Raw genomic sequence first — 20,530 nt, forward strand, 5'->3', positions numbered from 1 at the left:
TGTCAATAGCATGACCTTTCTCTAGATTCCAGATGTTACCGAGTTCTTACTGGATGTTTCTACTAGTGTGTTGTACCATTTTGTTAGATACAAATTGCAAAGCCAAATTTATTCAGTTATTACCAAAACTAGATGATTTCTCTCTTGACTTCCATGTTCCTGTAAATGATGCCCCATTCTCACATAACTAATAATAAAGCATTGTGTTCAATATTTATTATACCCACTTTCTTTTAGTTACTAAGTTCAGAAATTTTTTTCTACAGAGTATCTTCTGGATTTTCTTCCTTAGCCTCCACTACTCCTAGATTTTACCATCAGTGTCCTGACACTGTTACCCACAACTATATCCCTGTTCCTCTTGGATATCACTGTTAGTCAAAGCCTCTCAAAGCCAGGATCCAATTACCAAGGTCCTTGCTATAGAATGTTCGATAGTTTCAAATTCATAAATTCATTCTCCTGGGCATGCATTTAAACTCTTTAATAGAGCCTCTCTCTTAAATCTTCTCATTCCATCAGAATTATTTTATTCAAGTGCCACTAACCACACCACATATCCTTTACTCTTCCTTATACATAGTGAACTCATCCTTTTTCTGTATGCATCTGAATGCTACCCATTCTCCAAAGGCAGTTCATCTATTTACTTTTTTGTGAAGCTTTCCTTTATAAATTGTTCTCTCCTTTGAATCATAGTGATTCTGTCTGATGACAGCGTTTCCCAAGTATGAGTAATGTTTAACAAGGAAAAAAAAAATCCTACCTCTGTTAATTAAAAAAGCAGTGAAGCCTTGAAGGTAGTAGCTTAAACAACTCTGGTTTATAATCTTCAGCAGAGAATTAACCATATCATTTTGCATATTACCTTTTTAATGTGATATTTGCCATTGTATTCAACTCATTTATATAAGGTAGTTATGCCTGTCTTTCCAATTAAATTATAAGCTCACTGAGGGCAGAGATCATCTTACCTGACTTCTATGTGCAAATAGCCATTATGCATTTGTTTCCATTTTAATTGCTGCGTATTTTGGTCATGTGAAAAAATGACAGTGCTTTTATGTTTAGTGTTACTGAGAATGGCTTAGTGTTGCTGAAATGCGCAATTCAATAGTTAATTAAATAAACGTTCTTGAATGGAAATTATGATTCTAAAAGCACATGCCACTAATTCCAGCCACTGCCACCAGGGGGGGTATATGCTACCTTTTGGTGTACGCCAAATAGCTCAACAGTCTCAGGAAGATGAATAATGAATAAACAGGAGACAACTCTGGAATTAGCTCTTGTGTCTTTTTTAAAGCTTAGAAGGTAGACTTTTATAAGATACATGGATCTGCACAGAACTACTAAGAACAATATTTTAATATAATTGGAAAATAACTTCAAGCAAAAGTAGGCATCTGTTCTCACTATTCTGCACTAAGTGAAACTTGAGTCTGTATTTTTCTGCACATTTTCTCTTATCTCACTTTACCTTATCATTTTATTTCTCTTCAAGCATTATATCCCTAACATCTGCTAAAAAATGTGTCCTGAGAAGCACCTAATCTTGTCTTGGGTCTGGCTGTCTGACATCTTCAGAGATGACCCTAGATTGCTTGGTGCGACCTTACACTTTCTGTCTCCGGCATCGGTTTCAAAACCCTTCGTTAATATGCTCCAGAAAATGCTTGGTCTCTCTTGTCCTATACTTCAGTACTCCAGGGATTGAATCCAGGCCTGCTATATTTTCTCCGGCTGTATATTCTTTTTCCCCACACTTTCTAACCTAAAGAAGTTCCCACAACAAAACCTGAGGTTATCTGTTCTATTTCAAGATCCACTGTGTTTCTAACCAGGCTGTTCCACTGGGTTTGTTTTCCCTCCTCACAATTCATAAGGTATCAATGAGATGTTTTTTGTTGTCTTACATAAAATAAAAGTGCCTGTTTGTCCTCTGTAGTGCTGTAGGCTCAACATCTTTCCAAGAAACTTCACTGGAAATCATGACAGCTTTTATATATAAAAATTTTTCTTTACGTAAGTACTGAAATATCATAGCAATAACCAAAACCAAAAGGAAAACAAAAGGCAAGTTAATGAAGAAAAGAGATTTTGAAGGAACTTAAGATTTATTTCATGTTTTATTGACTCTTACAGGTTATGTAGAAGTGCTGGTGATACCTGCTGGAGCAAGAAGAATCAAAGTTGTGGAGGAAAAGCCGGCACATAGCTATTTAGGTAACCTGTGTTACAGACACAAAGAAGATCCAAGTACGAGCCCAACTCCCTGCCCTGAGAGTTCTATGATGAGGAGGAAGTCAATCTGTTTCTAGTTTTATGTCTGAACTTCCCAGGAACTATCTTTTGTCATATCAAGTAGGAATATTTTTCCTTCTCTCCCAAGGACTTCCCAGGAGCAAAAGCAATCTGGTTGTCTGTATGTTTTTGAGGGGTAAAAATTGCTTCCACATGTTAGTCCAAGATAAAAAAAACAAAACAAAGCAAAAACCTCATTGAATGATTTGGGTATGATTTATATTCATATATATATTTCATAACTATATTTATTTCACATATATACATACATTCACATATACATATTAATTGCATTTATAAATGAATTTATGTATATATATATAATGATCGTTTTGTCAGGAAATCTTGTGGCATTTTTGAAGTAATGTTCTACATACTAAAGGACTTGATTTTTTTAATGGAAAAGGGTTCTCTCTCTTGCCTCATTTTAGGAAATCTCACCTATAAAGAAAACATTTTTAAATTTTTAACTATTACGAAAAGTACTGTATCAGTTATTTTAATAGTTTAATTAGGTCAATTCATGATTTTAAATATATGAAAAAATACTAAATTGTCAAAATATACGTGCTCATATGTTAAAGTTTGAATCTAATTAAGTCATGTGAACTTAAGTTTTATCTGGCATCCAGAGATAGAGGGACCTAATATGATTATGTCAGGCAGAAGACTAAATAATTTTCCAGAATTGTAACACTGTGTTTGTATTATCTTTACACACAAAAAAAAGGCTCTCAAGCCTATTTTTTTGTAACAAAAATAATGTCCTATTTTTTTTCTTAAATGAGCAATAGTGTTCCAACAAGGAATCCTTTGTACGTAGAAACAACTCAGCTTACGTCATTGTTTCTACGCTGCAGTATCAAAAATACATAATCTACACTCAGATTGAATTTTTTTCAATAGGAGTTGAAGTCTAGGAGTAGAAAAATTTGAGGAAAAGGGACAGTAAAAGGAATTCTTTATCATGTGACACACTCATTACCAATTATTACCATTTGTTCCCAAAATATGCATTGGTATTTAATCTATTTTACCTACTATAGTACAAATAGATCATGCAAAATTTTCAAATACAGATTAAAAGTCCTGATACCCAGTTTTTAGAGACACTGGCCATAATCTAGACAATTTCAATACATTCATTCAATAGCAGACAAGTGGTTATTACACTTGCATGTATGTTTTCTTTTTTCCAAGCTGGAAAAGAATATAGATATCTCAAATGGAATTTTCTCAATTATACAAAATTCTAAATTATAATATGGGTTTTAGTAACCTGATACATGTGGCTAAATAAGCCAGGCAATATTACAAAGGTGACATCTTCATGCTGTCTCCAATTTCTTACCTCCCAGTCTCTTCAACCAATCCACCCTGTTTCCTGTCTCCCTCTACAGTAAATGCCTTTTTTAAGGTCAGCAAATGCCCTCCATGTTGACAAATCCAATGTTACTTGACCTGTAAACAGCATTTAAAACTGTTGACTTCTCCCCATTTTATTAAACACTTATAGGACCACTGTATGCCCCTTACTGGTCTCTTTTGTGAGGTCTTCAGCCTCTTTCTGTTTCCAAATGTTCCCATACTATGCGGTTCAGGCCTGGGTCCTGATCTTTTCTCTGCTATATTCTCTCCCCAGGGAATTACATCTAGCTCTATTGCTCTACATGTTTATTTGATATAAATTATCAAAAGTTTCATAGGTACCTCAGAAATAATAAGTTTGATATAGTTTGGATGTTGTCTCTTCTAAATCTCATTCTGAATTCTGATCCTCAATATTGGAGGTGGGGCCTGGTGGGAGGTGATTGGATCATGGGGACGGATTTTTCACAAATGGTTTAGCACCATCCTCTTGGTGCTGTCCTCACGATAGTGATTTCACGTGACATCTGGTTACTTAAAAGTATGTGGCACGTACCCCCCACCCTCCTGCCCCTTGCTCCCTCTATCCCCATGTGAAAGGCCTGCTCCACCTGCACTTTCTGCCATGATTGTAAGCTTCCTGACACCCTCATCAGAAGCCAAACAGATGGCAGCACCACACTTCCTATACAGCCCACAGAACCGAGAGCCAATTAAATCTATTTTCTTTATAAACTACCCAGTCCCAGGTGTTTCATGATATCAGTGCAAGAACAGCATAACAGAAAGTCCAAAATCAAAAGTCCAAATAAAAAATTTGATTTCCAGTCCATGCTAAAACCTCTTCTTCCTTTGGTGTTCTCCATTACAGTGAATGTCACTGCATTAGTGTCCTATGCCTACTGTAACAATTACTGCAAACTTGGTTACTTAAAACAACGAAAATGTATTCCCTCATAGTTCTGCAGGCCAGAAGTCCAAAATCAGTTTCACTGCACCAAAAATCAGTGTTTGCAATGTTACACTATCTCTGGAGACTCTAGGAGAACATCCATTCCCTGCCTTTTCCAATTCTAGTGGCTGCCAGCATTCCTTCGCTTGTGGCCTTGTCACTCTATTGTCTACCTGCATGGTCTCATTGCCTTCTCCTTTCCTTCTGTGTTCAAATTTTCCTCTCTTCTCTCTTATAAGGACACATGTTATTGTATTTAAGGCCTACCTGGATAATTCAGGATAATCTCCCATCTCAGGATCTGCAACTTAATATCTGTAATTTTTTTAATGTGCCATAGAAGATAATTATCTAGTTTGTTTGTGCTGCTATAAAAATACCATAGATTAGGTAGCTTATAAACAACAGAAATGTATTGCTCATAGCTCTGGAGGCCAGGAAGTCCAAGATCAAGGCACTAATAGATTTGGTGCCCTTTAAGGGCTCATTTCCTGATTTATAGATGGCATCTTCTCGCTATGTCCTCACATGGTGGAAGGAGTGAGCTAGCTCTCTGGGATAAGGACACTAATCCCAATTATAAGGGCAGAGCTCTTATGACCTAATCACCTCTCAGAAGACTTCACCTTCTAATGCTTCTAATTCTAACTTGGGGTTAGGATTTCAACATATAAATTATGGGGGGAGAACACAAATATTCAGACCATAGCAGTAGTATTCATAGGTTCCAAGGATTAAGATGCGGGTATCTTTTTCCCCCTCAACATATTTTTTATTGTGGTAAACGATATATCACATAAAATTTACCATCACAGCTATTTTTAAGTGTCAAGTTCAGTTAATTCAGTGGCATTACCTACATTTACATTTCAATGACATCTTTTGAAGGAATACAAAAACCCATTTTAAAGTTCATATGAAATTTTATATACAGAGGTGACCCTGAATAGTCAAACCAATCTTGAAAAAGAACAAAGCTGGAGGATGCAGACTTTCTGGTTGCAAAACTTCCTACAAAGCTACAGTAATTAAAACAGTATGATCCTGGCATAAAGACAGACATCTAAACCAATGCAAAAGAATAGAAAGTCCAGGAATATATATATATATATATATATATATATATATATATATATATATTCAAATGATTTTCAACAAGAGTACCAACACCATTCAACTGAGAAAGGACAGTCTTTTTCTCCAGTGATGCTGGGAAATCTAGATATCCACATGCAAAAAAATGAAGTTGGACCTTTACCTAAAACCATATAAAAAAGCTTTTTTGTCCAGGGCTTTTGATTTTTGATTACTGATTTAATCTCCTTGCTAATTATAGGTCTATTTATGATTTCTCTTTCTTCATGATTCAGTTTTGGTAGGTTTTGTTTTGGGAAATTTGTACATTTCATCTAGGTTATCTAATTTATGGTCCTACACTTGTTTATAGTACTCTCATAATCCTTTTTATTTCTGTAGCATTGATTATAACATCTTCACTTTCATTTCTGATTTTAGGAATTTGAGTCTTTTCTTTTGTTCCCTTAGTCAGTCTAGCTAAAGACTTGTTAATTTTGTTGATCTTTTCAAAGAACTATCTTTTAGTTTTGTTGATTTTTCTCTATTGTTTTCTATTCTCCATTTCACTTATCTCTAATATTTGCTTTCTTCTACTAGTTTGGGATTCAGTTTGTTGTTTTTCCAGTTCCTTACATGGTTAAGTTTTGTTGTTAATTTGAGATCTTTCTTCTTTTTTAATATAAGGGTTTATACATTTTCTCCCTAGAAAAATCTTTGCAGTGTCCCATAAGATTTGGCTTTGGCATGTTGAGTTTTCATTTGTCTCCAGATAATTTCCAATTCCCCATGTGATTTTTTTTCATTGTTACATTGGTTGTTAAAGAGTGTGTTGTTTAATTTCTACAAATTTGTGCATTTTCTGTTTCTGTTTTTGATTTCTAACCTCATTCCTTTGTGGTCAGAGAAGATATTTCGTATGATATTTACCTTTTAAGAACATAGATATTTTTGGGGGGGAGTGTTATTCAGCTCATTATATTCACTAATTTATATCCAGTAGTTCATGTCAAAACTGACAGTCCTCCTTGATCCTTCACTTTCTTTACTGCTCTAATGTGATGCATCAGGAAATCATTTCAGTTACTCAAAATTATTACTTTTTCTCCATATACACTGACCTCTAACCAAGCCACTCTGTATTACATTGTCCTGCTTTTTTTTCTGTATTGTGCTTATCCTTGTCTGAATTTTTTATTTGTTTAAATTCTTGCTTTTCTAATGTCAATCTCCATTGTTAATTCTTGAAGGCATTTTGTTCTTTTGTCTACAACATCTAAATCAAAGTCTGGCACACAGGAAATTATAGACTTTTTGAGTGTATTTAAGAAAAAGATGTATGACAGTTGGCTAGTATAGGCCAGTGCATTACATACATCCATAAATCCTCAGAATACCTCTCTGAAGTAGGCATTATTAATTTCCCAATTTCTAAAATCTGGTAATAGAATAACAGAAACTTTAAGTTTCTTGCCCAAGGTTACACATATAAGAAGCTGTGAATCTAGATTTGAACCCGAGGCGTCCGGGGATAGCATCTGGGTTCTTAGGCACTGAACCATGCTGCCCGCTTTTTAGTTTTATTATTTTAAGTAATTGTCGTCCATGCAACACTTGTGATTTTAAAAAGTACATGTCATATTTGAACACATTTTCTTTAAACTTCTCCCATATAACCTCTTTTTCCCCCTTTTAAACCAGGGTGATCAACTGATTGTATAGAATTAACTCAGAAGGGTATAAATCATGAAATGACTGTTTTCTTCTCTACTCACTGTCTCCAATTCTACTAAATCCCATCATTTTTCTCTGTTAGTGACCTCTAAACATAAGTCTCCAATCACTCTTTGTTTTTAAAAGACCATTCAGTTTAAAAGTTGAATCACATATCTGTCTCAGTTAGTTATTGTAAATTCTCCTTGTGCTTATCCTTCGGCCTAAGTGAGCAGGGTCTTTTACTTGTAGAAAGAAACACCATCTATGCCCCTAAACAGAATGAATGCTGCTCTGGAGATTAAATCAACGTTGAAAATGCTAGTAATACGTTACCATGTTTATTCAAGAACACATTTCCTTACTTGCTGACTCAGAAAAAAATAATTCACCTCAGATGAATCAGAGGAAGGGTGCCTTGGAGCACACATTCTTGGAGGCAAAGAGACTGGTTGCATAAACCTAGCTAGAGAATAGAAATAGGAAACACCCAGTAGCTTCCAGAGACATTGAAGAAGTTGAACTGATGGAACTTGCTGAAAAATAGATGTGAGTGTTGATAGAGGATAAAAATTCAAGGATGACTTCTAGGTTTCTGGCAAGTAATAGTAACACTAATGTAGGACACATAGATGAGGGGCAAATTTGGAGTAAAGAAGAAATGACACTGTGTTAAAATCACAGATTTCAGGCCTACAGACTTGGCAAATAGATGCATTTCATAAATCATGTTCCCTAAAGGCTTCTTTGGGCATAGGAAGAAAGTCATTGGAAATATTCATCTTGAAATAGCTTTAGCAAAAAGAAAAGAAAATAGAACCTTGGCAAACTGATGATTCTTAAAGAAATTAACCTGTCTACATCAAACTATATATTATTTTATAGAGATAATTAATCCCTTCCCAATACAATTATTGTTTTTCATCATTCCTTCTTTAAACTGTATTAATTGCAATTATTATTTGCTTTTCTGAAGATTGTGGCATTATTGTCTTGTGAGTAATTTATCAAGAAGCCTAAAATGGAAAATACTTCAGATAGACGTATGTTATATCTTTGCAAAATCATTGCATCTCATGAGTTTTTAAAAAAATCTCAAAAAGGTCTTATGGGTCTACTTACCTTCCATGCAGTTTTGTATGTAAGGCACTATGGACAACTTCTCACTAAAAAAAAAATTAAAATGAGCAAAATTCAACAGAAAAAAATACTTTTTATAATGTACCTGTCATTGAGTCTCTTTGGGCTGCTATGACAAAGTGCCATGGACTTCGTGGCTTATAAACAACAGAAATTTATTTCTCACAGTTCTGGAGGCCAGAAGTGTGAGATCAAGGGTGCCAGCATGGTGGGCTTCTGGTGAGGGCCCTCCTTCTGAATTGCATACTGCCAACTTCTAGCTGTGTCTTCACGTGGCAGAGAGAGAGGAAACAAGCTCTCTTGGGACTCTTATAAGAACACTAATCTCATTCATGAAAACTTCACTCTCGTGACCTCATCTAATCCTAATCCTTAACACCTCTGAACTGGAAAGAAATTAAAGAACCCTTAGATACCAAAAACAAAGTAGGAACAGGAAGCCAGAGAATTAAGCTGACTCTAAAGACCCACCTATACTTGATTCTGGTAAGCAGGTGTAGCCTTTGAGAGCCACAGGGACTCTGTGGATAGAAAACAAAACCTAAGGCCTTTACAAAGTGGGAGCTCTAGTAGGAGAGCCCTGCATAAAGCAAGAACACTAAAGAACTACAACTTCACTGTGGTAGAGAGATAGAAATTGCACCACAAAAGGTGGAAGAAAGAAAATGTATCTATATTAACCTTAGTACTAAGTGGAAGTAGAAAAATCAATTTTCCTGAGAATTTATAAGGCAAATCAAACCCTTATATGGCTTTGCAGCACCAATTTACCTTAACTGTAAAGTTCAGGGCTCTCAAAAGACTTATATGGTTACTAAGTTGGTTGGCATGTGCAAGTACAAATCTACACACACACACACAAATATATACATATATAGCTATTCAGATATTCTTATATATGTTATATATATATATGGCTATTCAGATATTCTTCTTTTTGTGTCAATTTGGGTAACTTATCTTTAAGAAATTAATTCATTTCCCTTACCTTGTCAATTTCATTGGTTTAAACTTGTTTATAATATTTCCTTATTATACTATAATACCTATAAGAACAATATTTTGTCTCTTATTTCTAGTATGTTTAGTTTATGTCTATTTTTCTTAGATAAAGTTTTATCACTTATTTGATCTTTTCAAATAACCAACTCTTGGCGTTAATGATTACCTCTCTTGTTAATTTACTTCTGTTTAACTGACTTCTGCCCTTTATTAGTTTCTTGCTTCTATTTGCATTGGGTTTATATTTATTTTTTCTACTATTTTAAGGTAGAAACTTAGATCACGAACTTTATTGCTTTCTTCTTTGCTAATGTGACAATTTAAAGCTATAGGATTCCCTCTAACCACTGCTTTAGTTTTATTCCACAATATATTCTTAGTTCAAAAGATTTTCATATTAGCACCATGATTTCTACTTTGATTCATGAGTTACTTATAAATGGATTGTTTAATTTCCAAATATTTTTAGTTTTTAAAATAGATATATTGTTATTGATTTTTAGTTTAAATCTGTTCTGGTAAGAGAATATATTCAGTGTAATTTCAATTTTGAGACCTCTTTTATAACTTATGGCATCTATTGACCAATGACCCATTTATACCTGAAAAAATTTGTGTTCTATTAATACAATTACTGAGTACAATCTCTAAATATCAGTTAGTTTTATTTGGTTCCAGTCTTCTATATTCTTACTGATACTCGATCTTTTTTTCAGTTAAGGAAAATATTGAAATTTTCAATTAAAATTCTGGATTTTTCTCTCTTTTCAATTATGTCAGTTTTGCTTCATGCATTTCGATACCTTAGCATACACTTAGGATTGTTAAGTCTACTTAACACATGTTATGTCATTTTAAAATTTAAGTTTAATTTTAATTTAAATGCCCTTTAAAAACACGTCTTTTTTTAAATCTCAAAATATTTCTTGACCTTGTCCATGGTATCCATTAATAATATGGCCATTGGCCAGGGACAGTAACTCACGCCTGTAATGCCAGCACTTTGGGAGGCTGAGGTGGGCGGATCACCTGACGTCAGGAGTTCAAGACCAGCCTGACTAATGTGATAAAACCCTGTCTCTACTACAAATACAAAAGTTAGCCTGGCGTGGTGGCATGTCCCTGTAATCCCAGCTACTCAGGGGGCTGAGACAGGAGAATCACTTGAACCTGGGAGGCGGAAGTTGCAATGAACTGAGATCACACCATTGCACTCCAGCCTAGGCAACAAGAACGAAACTCCATCTCAAAAAAGAAAAAATCATTAAATCCATTTTTTTTAATATTTAGTGTTGCATGCTACATCTTTTTCCATTCTTTTATTTTAACCTATGTATTTTTAAAGCTCTTTGAATACTGTGAGATTTTTCCTTTTCTTTAGCCTGACAATCTCTCTTTTAACCAATGTCCTTAGTCCACTTAAACATAATATAATTTTGGCCATACTGAATTTGTTTTCTGTTTGTTCCATCTCTTCTTAATTCCTTTGTGTCTTTTTCTCTGGATTCTGTTGGATTGAGTATACTTTTTACTATTCCAGTGTCTTCTTTACTTGCTTATTAGCTATAATTCTTGCTTTATATTTTTAATGGATTGTCTAGCATTTACAGTATGTATTTTTAACTTATTACAGCCTCCTTCCAAATTATTTATACCACTTTATATATAATGTAAGCTTCTTAAAACAGTATACTCCTCTTTTTCCTTCCTTTTTGCTACTATGCATCTTACTTTCACATTTCCTATTATCAGTTTAATTCTACATATATTTTAAACACCAAAATACATTGTAATCATTTTGCCTCAGTTAATTATACTAAAAATAATATCAATAAATTTTTTTATACATTTACTAGTATCAGCTTCCTTCCTTCCTTCACATAGACACCTCTTTCCATCTTGAACCATTTTATTTCAGCCTGAAGAGCATTCTTTAATTTTTTTTATAGAGTAAGTCTGCTGACATTTCTCAAATTTTGTTTGTCTGAATATATATTTACTTTGACTGCATCTCTGAAGAATATTTTCACTGGATATAGAATTCTAGATTTTTTTGTTTGCTTTGTTTTCTCTCTCTGAATGTGATATTTTATTGTCTTCTGGCTTGTATTAGTTCTGATCGTATATCCAGTGAATTGTTAAATCTTTTACCCCTGTTTTAATGGGCTTTTTTCTCTCTAGGCACTTTCAAGATTGTTATCCCTATTATTGGATTCCAGCTGTTTGATTATAACGTACCTTGTATAGCTTTCTTTATGCTTATTTGGCTTAGATTTCATTGCATTTTTTAGATTTGTATGTTTGTAGACTGTATCAAATTTGGAAACAATTTTGAGCACAAAGTCTTCAAATAATTTGTATGTCCTCACCCACATTTCTGGAATTCTAGTTACACATACGTTACTCTACCAGGTATTTCTCATGGGACAGTTATGGTCTGTTGATTTTTTTAGCCTATTTTCTTTTTAGAATCCAGTTAGTTTCTGTTATATTAGCTTTCCTTCAAGTTCACGGACTCCTTTTGCAATATCTAAAATGTTTGTAAATCGGTTCAGTGAGTTTGTCATTATAGATATTATGTTTATTTTTCTATTCTGTTACTTTATCATTAGTTATTATATTTTTTCTATTTCTATTTTACATATTTTATTCTGTGAAATTTGATTTATTTTTCATAGTTTCCGTTACTCTTCAATATTACATATTTTTCTTTGAATTACTGTGCATACTGAACATACTTACAATAGCTCTTCAAAAGTCTTGGTCAGCTGGGCACAGTGGCTCACACCTGTAATCCCAGCCCTTTGGGAGGTCAAGACAGGCAGATCACTTAAGATCAGGAGTTAGAAACCAGCCTGATCAACACGGTGATACCCCGTCTGTACTAAAAATACAAAAATTAGCCAGGCATGTGGCGGGCACCAGTAATTCTAGCTACTCAGGAGGCTGAGGCAGGAGAATTGCTTGAACCCATGAGACAGAGGTTGCAGTGACCTGAGATGGCGCCACTGCACTGCAACCTGGTTGACAGAGTGAGACTCCATCTCAGGAAAAATAATAATAAAAAAAAGCCTCGATCTACAAATTCTGTCATCTCTATTATTCCTGGACCTCATTTTATTGGCTGATTTTTCCACTGAAAAATGGATTGGGTTGGTTGCAATAGGTTGCAATCCCTGACTTTTTTCCATACCTAGTACTTTTTGGTTGGATGCTGGATATTATGAATGTGACATTGCTGAATGACTGTATTTTGTTATTTACTATTGAGTATTGAGTTTCATTTTGCGGACAGTTAACTTACTTGCAGATCAGCTTAACTTCTTGAGGCTTTTTAAAAGCTTTGTCAGCATTCAACTAAAGCAACCTTTGTTCTAGGATTAGTTTAACTTTATTTCTTATATGTAGCCTTTTTTTGTTCTCCACTAAAGACAGTGTGTTCAATAAAATCTCTTCAGCTAAATGAGGAGTTAATGGGTGCAGCACACCAACATGGCACATGGATACATATGTAACAAACCTGCACATTGTGCACATGTACCCTAAAACTTAAAGTACAATAAAAAAAAAATCTCTTCAGCTGCTTTAGCCAATTTGAACTCCATTCTCTGTGTCCTCAACTCACTGAAACCCTCTCCCTCATCATCTGTCCTCTGTGTGGGTTCTACCTCCCAGTCAGTGAGTCTGGTAAATATTTTCAAGCAGAAAGCCAAGCAATTTTAGAGACCAAATCATTTGGTCTTCTCTTAAGGATCACAGTTCTCTGTTGTTATTTACCCAGCATCTGAGAACAGCTGTTTCATCCATTGTCTAATTTTCTAGTTATTTACAGTAGGAGAGCTAATACGGTTTTAGTTATTCAATCATGGTGAAGAGTATGATTTCTAAAAGCACATTTTTTAAATTAACAAAAACAAAAAGCAAGAAACATACATACCTAAAGTATTGATTCTTTATGTGAGGCTGCTATTAAATGGTGTGGATTTGCAGGTACATGTGTGTGTGCCATTTTCTGGAGAATGCTGAATGTCAAAAATACCAATTGAGTCTAAATATACTCTAGTGACCCCCAAGATTTTTAAAGGCATTTTAATTAGAGATTTTCCAGAAATATTTATTTACATTGTGCCCTAAAAACGTACTGAAATACAGGAGAAAAAAATGGAATTGTACCGACCACAGTACTTATCTAGGCCAAAAAGATACCTCAAAATATTTAACAGACTTTAATGAAAAACAAAGAAATAATTTACCTTTTAGGAAAAATCATTTTTTATCAATTTAACATGATCTAAATGAAAAAATTATAAAGTTCAATAGGAATAAAATAATAGATCTTTAAGAAAAGTAGATTGGGCCTGGCACGGTGGCTCACGCCTGTAATCACAACACTTTGGAAGGCCAAGGTGGGCAGATCACCTGAGGTCAGGAGTTCCAGACCAGCCTGGCCAACATGACAAAACCCTGTTTCTACTAAAAATACAAAAATTAGCTGGGGATGGTGGTGGCAGCCTGCAATCCCAGCTACTCGGGATGCTGAGGCAGGGAGAATTGCTTGAATCTGGGAGGCAGAAGTTGCAGTGAGCTAAGATCAGGCCACTGCACTCCAGCCTGGGCGACAGAGTGAGACTCCGTCTCAAAAAAAAAAATAAATAAAAGTTAACTTCTGATTTTGCTCCTCAACTATGTTCTTTTGACAGCTTTTACCATTTCACTATTTGCCATCATAACCCATCTGTTTTCTCATCCTAGAACCCTGGCATCATACTTGACACTTCCATTTACCCAGGGGAACCAATTCATTACCATATTCTGTCCATTTTACTCCAAAATAAATCTTGATATTTTCATCCATTCCCTTAATCCAAGCCACCATTACTTTCAGTTGGGCTACTATGTTAGTGTTATATCTTATCTTCCCTGTGTAAATTTACCCTACACCAGCCCATTTTCCACAGAATATTTTTCAGAATACTTTAAAGCATTACTTTTTTTTTTGTTTTTTTTTCCAGACCATGTCTGGTTCTGTTGCCCAGGCTGGAGTGCAGTGGCATGGTCTCAGTTCACTGCAACCTCCGCCTCCTAGGTTCAAGTGATCCACCCACCTCAGCCTCCTGAGTCACTGGGACTGCAGGTGGGCACCAACATACCTAGCTAATTTTTGTATATTTTGTAGAGATGGGGTTTTGCCACGTTGTCCAGACTGGTCTCGAACTTGTAAACTCAAGCCATCTGCCCACCTTGACCTCCCAAAGTGCTGGGATTACACGTGTGAGCCACCACACTGGCCATTACATTTTTTTCTTAGGAAAATTCAAATACTAACAAGGCCTCTCTGGTCTGGCTAGTCCTCATTTCTGCAGCCTCCCTTCATAGTCTGCTTCAGCATGTTTGACTTCATGCACATGGGTCTCCTGGTCCTGGTCAAGCTGTGATGAGCTTTAAGATCTTTCCATGTATGGCTCCCTTAGTCTAGAATGCCCTTTCCCTTATTTCCCTTCACTAACTTCCTCAGTAAATAATGTCCCTCAGAGGAGCCTCTCTGAACTCTGCCACGCAAGTATCAGCATGTTGTAATTTGTTGCCTACGTAACTTGTTTAATGTCTGGCTCTGCAGTTAGAGTGTAAGTTCCATGAAGACAGAGAACATATACATGTTGTTTGTTTTGGGGGTTCCAGAACTTTGAATGTTGCCTGAGTTATAGTTGATACTAGATAGGTAATTATTCAATCATGATTTTATATTAGGTAAGAGAAATTTACTTTCAGTGATGTGCTCAGAAATAAACACTCTCAGTCACTATTATGGAAGTATAAATTGATGCAACCTCTATGAAAATCAATTTGAAACTATTTTTCAAAATCTTTAAATATTCAGTTTATTTATTATTGTAATTCCAAATCTGGATATTTAAGGGAAATATTCAGATATACACATAATTAGTATATAGCATATTTATTTAAACATTATTTACAAGATAAAAACTTGGAAATCTTCAAACATCTAATACTTGGAGATTAGCCTAAATAATAACTAGCAGGATTTATTGGCTTAATTTATCAAAACGTTTTCATATAATTTTGACATAGCCTCCAATGAATCCTCATGTACATGTCTTTAGGAAAGACAGTAAAGTTGTATGGAAGAGTCTAAAAGTTTAACTTAAACACTAAATCATTTGAAGGAAAATATTTTAAAAATTTAATTTAAAATGGTAACCATCACATCTCATTTCTGTGTCATTAATCTTAATTGTACACAGATTAGCTCAAAAAGAAAAAAAACTATGTAAACAGAATTATTCTGTAACATCCTATATAGATGACAGTTGTTTGTGGGGGAGAAATAACATTTATCTTCCATTCTTGTTCACAGCAAATCACAAACAGATGTTAAAAGGTCCTGGGTCTGTTTTTAAATCCAACATATTATCTTTGAATTGTTTTATAATGCATATAACCCTGCCATTTTGATCTGTTAGTTAATGTGCTGCTTAATGATCCTTCTTTAATCACATACTTTTCTGGATGGGCATCGGAGAGACAGCGCATGTATGAGATGTCAAGCCAGTATTCACAATGCTCATAGGATCACTGGATAGACTAAATAGATATACATAGCCTGAATATAGTAATGTGTTAAAGAACAAATGATTAAGGACCAAAATAAGGAACATATACATCAAAGGTCCAAGGAGATTAGAGAAGGCAAAGATAAATATGGCTATATAGTTATGGACAATTTCAGGACGGGAGAGCTTATGGCATCTGCCATGATTGCAGACTTTTCCTAAAAAGAGCTGCCTCAAGTTTTACATCAGGGAATGTTGATCCATTTGTTTGTAAATAAATGGACTAGTTTTAACAAAATAATTTGTAGTAGGTGTTGATCAATGAAGCTGACTTGTTAATACTCATTATATTTTTGAACCTCTTTATAGCTCTCCGAGATGCTGGCAAACAGTCTATTAATAGTGACTGGAAGATCGAACACTCTGGAGCCTTCAATTTAGCTGGAACTACCGTTCATTATGTAAGACGAGGCCTCTGGGAGAAGATCTCTGCCAAAGGTCCTACTACAGCACCTTTACATCTCCTGGTATGAGCGAATGAACTGATTACATGGCATAATCAACTTCTCATGGAAAGGGACGTTCCCAGTGCACTTCCTCTAATCTTTTTCAGATTTGAATAGTCACATAGACATTTAAAATTAGTTAAAAAGTGGATTTTTTAGAGGTTTTGTAAAATGTGTTTTAAATCATGATGTCTAAAAACAGCAATTATTACAGGAGGAGCAAGATGTTTTAGGCAATTTACAAATGCAAAGTACAGATGGATGACAGGGAATCCAAAGAAACCCCTTCTTCCTAAAAACATACATTTACTAACTGAAGAGGATGTCTATAAAGAGAGTACTATAACATTGCATGCAAATCACAGCGTTTTATAGATCCATGAATGGCCATTATCTGACTCTGCATAAAAACCTTAGATAAAATGTTATTCTACCCAAGAGAAGGAATTTGATAAATATATCTAACAGTGCTCCCAATCACCCTGTTTGTTATTAATGGATTTTTGTAAAGAATTATGAAAATTTGAATGTTTGGGATGATAAGCTTCGTTACCATTAGTAAAAAACGGGATATAAGCCAAACGTGGTGGCTCACGCCTGTAATCCCAGCACTTTGGGAGTCCGAGGTGGGTGGATCACAAGGTCAGGAGTTCGAGAGCAGCCTGACTAACATGCTGAAACTCCGTCTCTACTAATTAGCCGGGCATGGTGACGCATGCCTGTAATCCCAGCTACTCAGGAGGCTGAGGCAGGAGAATTGCTTGAACCCAAGAGGCGGAGGTTGCAGTGAGCAGAGATTGAGCCACTGTACTCCAGCCTGGGTGACAGAGGGAGACCCTGTCTCAAAAAAACTGGATATAAGTGGTTTAGAATTTGAAGAGAAACAATCAGGATAATGGAATTCTGTCCAGTCTGGCGGCAGGTCCATGTGCCCCTTTTGACCTTGATTATGGCAGTATGTGCTAATTGCACATGAGCCAAATGACTGACTACACAGCTGGTGTGAGTTTTCTATCCTAATGGCAAAAAGAAGTTGAAAATTCAGACACTTCAACACCTCCTTAAGTCCACACATAAAACAACTCTAAAACACGATCAATTGACTGTTTATTTGGAGCATGATGTGCTGCATTATTTAATATCTCCACATGATTTAAGATGAATTTGTCTTCAATTGGAGACATGTGTGTTGCTAGTCTAGGAGCCAGAGGTTCACCTCATATATTGGCCTATTTGCTTCTCCTACTTTAGTGTGCCTGCAGATTACCTGGGGTTCTTACTGAAATGCATAGTCTGATTCATTTGATTTGGGGTGGGATCTAAAATCTGTATTTTTCACCACCTTCCACATGATACTGCTGCTACTGGTCCACAAACCACATTTTAAATTACAATGTTCTATATAACTGCAATTAATATGCTTTACCAACAGAAATAAAGGGAGCAAGGTGAGTGGTACGTGTACCTTCTATTCCAAATCAGAATAATAATAATATCCATCATTCTTGAAGACTAAGAATTAGACACTATCCAAAAGTGCTTTACGTTCATTATAGCATTTAATCCCCAAAATAATCCTGTATAATATATATTATTATTACTCTAGTTTACAGATTAAAAAGAACTAAATATGAGAAAAGTTAATCAGTGTTCTCAGTGTTGTCCAATAAGTTATTTAGCTGTAAAAAACCTAGGTATTAATCACTCTTCTATGCTACCTCACTGACACAGAGGTCCAAAGAACTTGGATCCAAAGCTTAGATCCAAGTTCTTTATACCAAACTGCCTTAAATAAAAAATGTAAGTATACTTTGAATGATCATTTTGTGCATCTCCTCATGGTCCAATTGGATCCTATTATTTAATTTCAGCTGGAAACCCTACTCTCTGCCTTATGCCATCTAGAGAGAGAAAATAAAATGAAGAAACAAATGTTGTATGAACAATATCTGTTTCATTCCATGATTTGGTCACTTATAATAACAGAATCAACAGCAAACATATGTTTAATGATTGTATTGCATAAAATGCCATTGTGTTGCCTGGCTTTAATAAGTGTAACCTCCCCTGTTTTTATTTTATGGTATAAGACCAAGGCTTCTTTACTAAGCTTCTAATTCAGAATTTAAAACACCGTATGTGAGAACTTAGTGTTGGGTGGAGGGAGTTTCCTTGCTGCAGAATCCTTAATCTAACTGGTAATTACCAAGGTTTTTCCTGGAAGCATGAAGCATAATTAAAGTCAGTGAACTGTGTCTAAAAGAAGGCATCTATGTGACCTGGATTTATTCAGTAATCCAAGGGAAACTGCACTTCTAAGATATTTTTTCTTTAATGACTATTACAGATTGAAGGACTGTACTGAATTTTGAAAGGCAATCCCTTCTGCTGCCATGCTTCAACATGTGCCCCTCAACTGTAACATGGTCACAATTTCCTTTTTGCAAAGAATACTGCCAAATTCAAATGGTTTAAGAAAGAGCTAATGGTTTTATAGCCAATGTCTCTGTTTTAAGTGGCATTAGATATTTAAGGACAATCTAAAGTTCTATCAATCAAAAGGTAGTTTATTAGGAAAAATAGATACATTTTTATGTAATTAAATAAGTTGACAAATAGCTGGTATTTACATGTTCATCCCATCCATTTAAAAACTATGTATTAATAATAGTCTGGGTATAGTCCTAAACAAGGTATGTCATTTTTTAAAAACCCATTTAAACTGTCTGTCTTTAAACTCATTAGGCTGAAAGTCACTTATAATCGGCAACATCAAATCACATATTTAAGCCAAAATAAGTACTATGATAGAATTAGTACACTGTATGTGTTATGCATTTGTGAACTTAAAATTATTGTTTTTATTGATATAGTTATTTATAAAGTCGACACACTAGTCCCCCAATCCACACATCAAAATACATCTTAGGCATTCTGTTGATATACTGAACAAAACTCTGAGAAAAAGAGGGAAATAAAATATAATAAAAATGTTCAGACACTTAAACCTAGGCCCATTTCAATTTTCCTATGGAATGTTAACTCGGCATTACCTATCATTACAACTACTTTGATGCAGGTAAAATACTAAATAAAGTTCCTTAATTATTTATCATAATTTTAAAATTTGGGTACATATGTTTTTTAATGTATCATATTATATTATATGGATTGTTTCCATAGATCCTCAGATCCATAGAAGTGATATGTTTCATGGGATTGCTTGACATATTTTCAAAAAATGGATGTATAAAGAAATATATATATATATATATATATACACTCATTAACTCTTTCATTAAAATATGTGTGTATGTGGGGGAGGGGGGTGGGTATATTTATGTATAATTGGCCACACTATCCAATTCTGAGCCTGGTACTGGGAACCAGTAGAGAACAAAACAGACATGGTCCCTGCATATAGTTCAATCCAATGTGTAGCGCAGTGTTTAGTCATTTTCATGTATTTTTATGGTTTATTGAACTATTTATATATATGTGCATAACTGTACAATTATTAATATTAAAAGCTCATGTAACATAAACTTAACTTCAAAGGAAACAATATATACTACAAGTGGAAAATCAGTAACCTTGCTTGCTACAATTAAAGGTTAACTGTAAGCATATCTGGAGTGAAATTCTTGTCCTCCACAGTTTGCTTAGAAATTCTCTCCCTTTATGAAGTTTAGTGTAACCTAAAGTCATCTATCTATCTTCCTCTTTTGACTTAGCAACTTCCTGTCCATCTTTTCTTTTCTCTACATTTGGCGTTAGATTGTGGGTCACACCTTGATATTTGATAGGACACATACTCCTGCCGCCACTTTTGCCCACCCCCAACTAAAGTCATCTTATACATGTACTATGCTTTGGGAAACTGTCTAGTCCATCAAACT

General features: G+C 34.9%; 1 protein-coding gene across 1 annotated transcript in view; it reads left to right on the top strand.

Moving 5' to 3' along the window:
• ADAMTS19 (ADAM metallopeptidase with thrombospondin type 1 motif 19) overlaps window positions 1-20,530 on the top strand; it is a 278,081-nt gene that overhangs the window by 201,423 nt on the left and 56,128 nt on the right. Inside the window, exons 16-17 of the mRNA XM_055299284.1 lie at window positions 2,146-2,226; window positions 16,495-16,652. Of these exons, the coding sequence (XP_055155259.1) occupies window positions 2,146-2,226; window positions 16,495-16,652 (239 nt within the window). The remainder of the gene's footprint in view (window positions 1-2,145; window positions 2,227-16,494; window positions 16,653-20,530) is intronic.

The sequence above is a fragment of the Symphalangus syndactylus genome, chromosome 11 (assembly GCF_028878055.3).
Source record: "Symphalangus syndactylus isolate Jambi chromosome 11, NHGRI_mSymSyn1-v2.1_pri, whole genome shotgun sequence".
Classification (NCBI taxonomy): Eukaryota; Metazoa; Chordata; class Mammalia; order Primates; family Hylobatidae; genus Symphalangus; species Symphalangus syndactylus.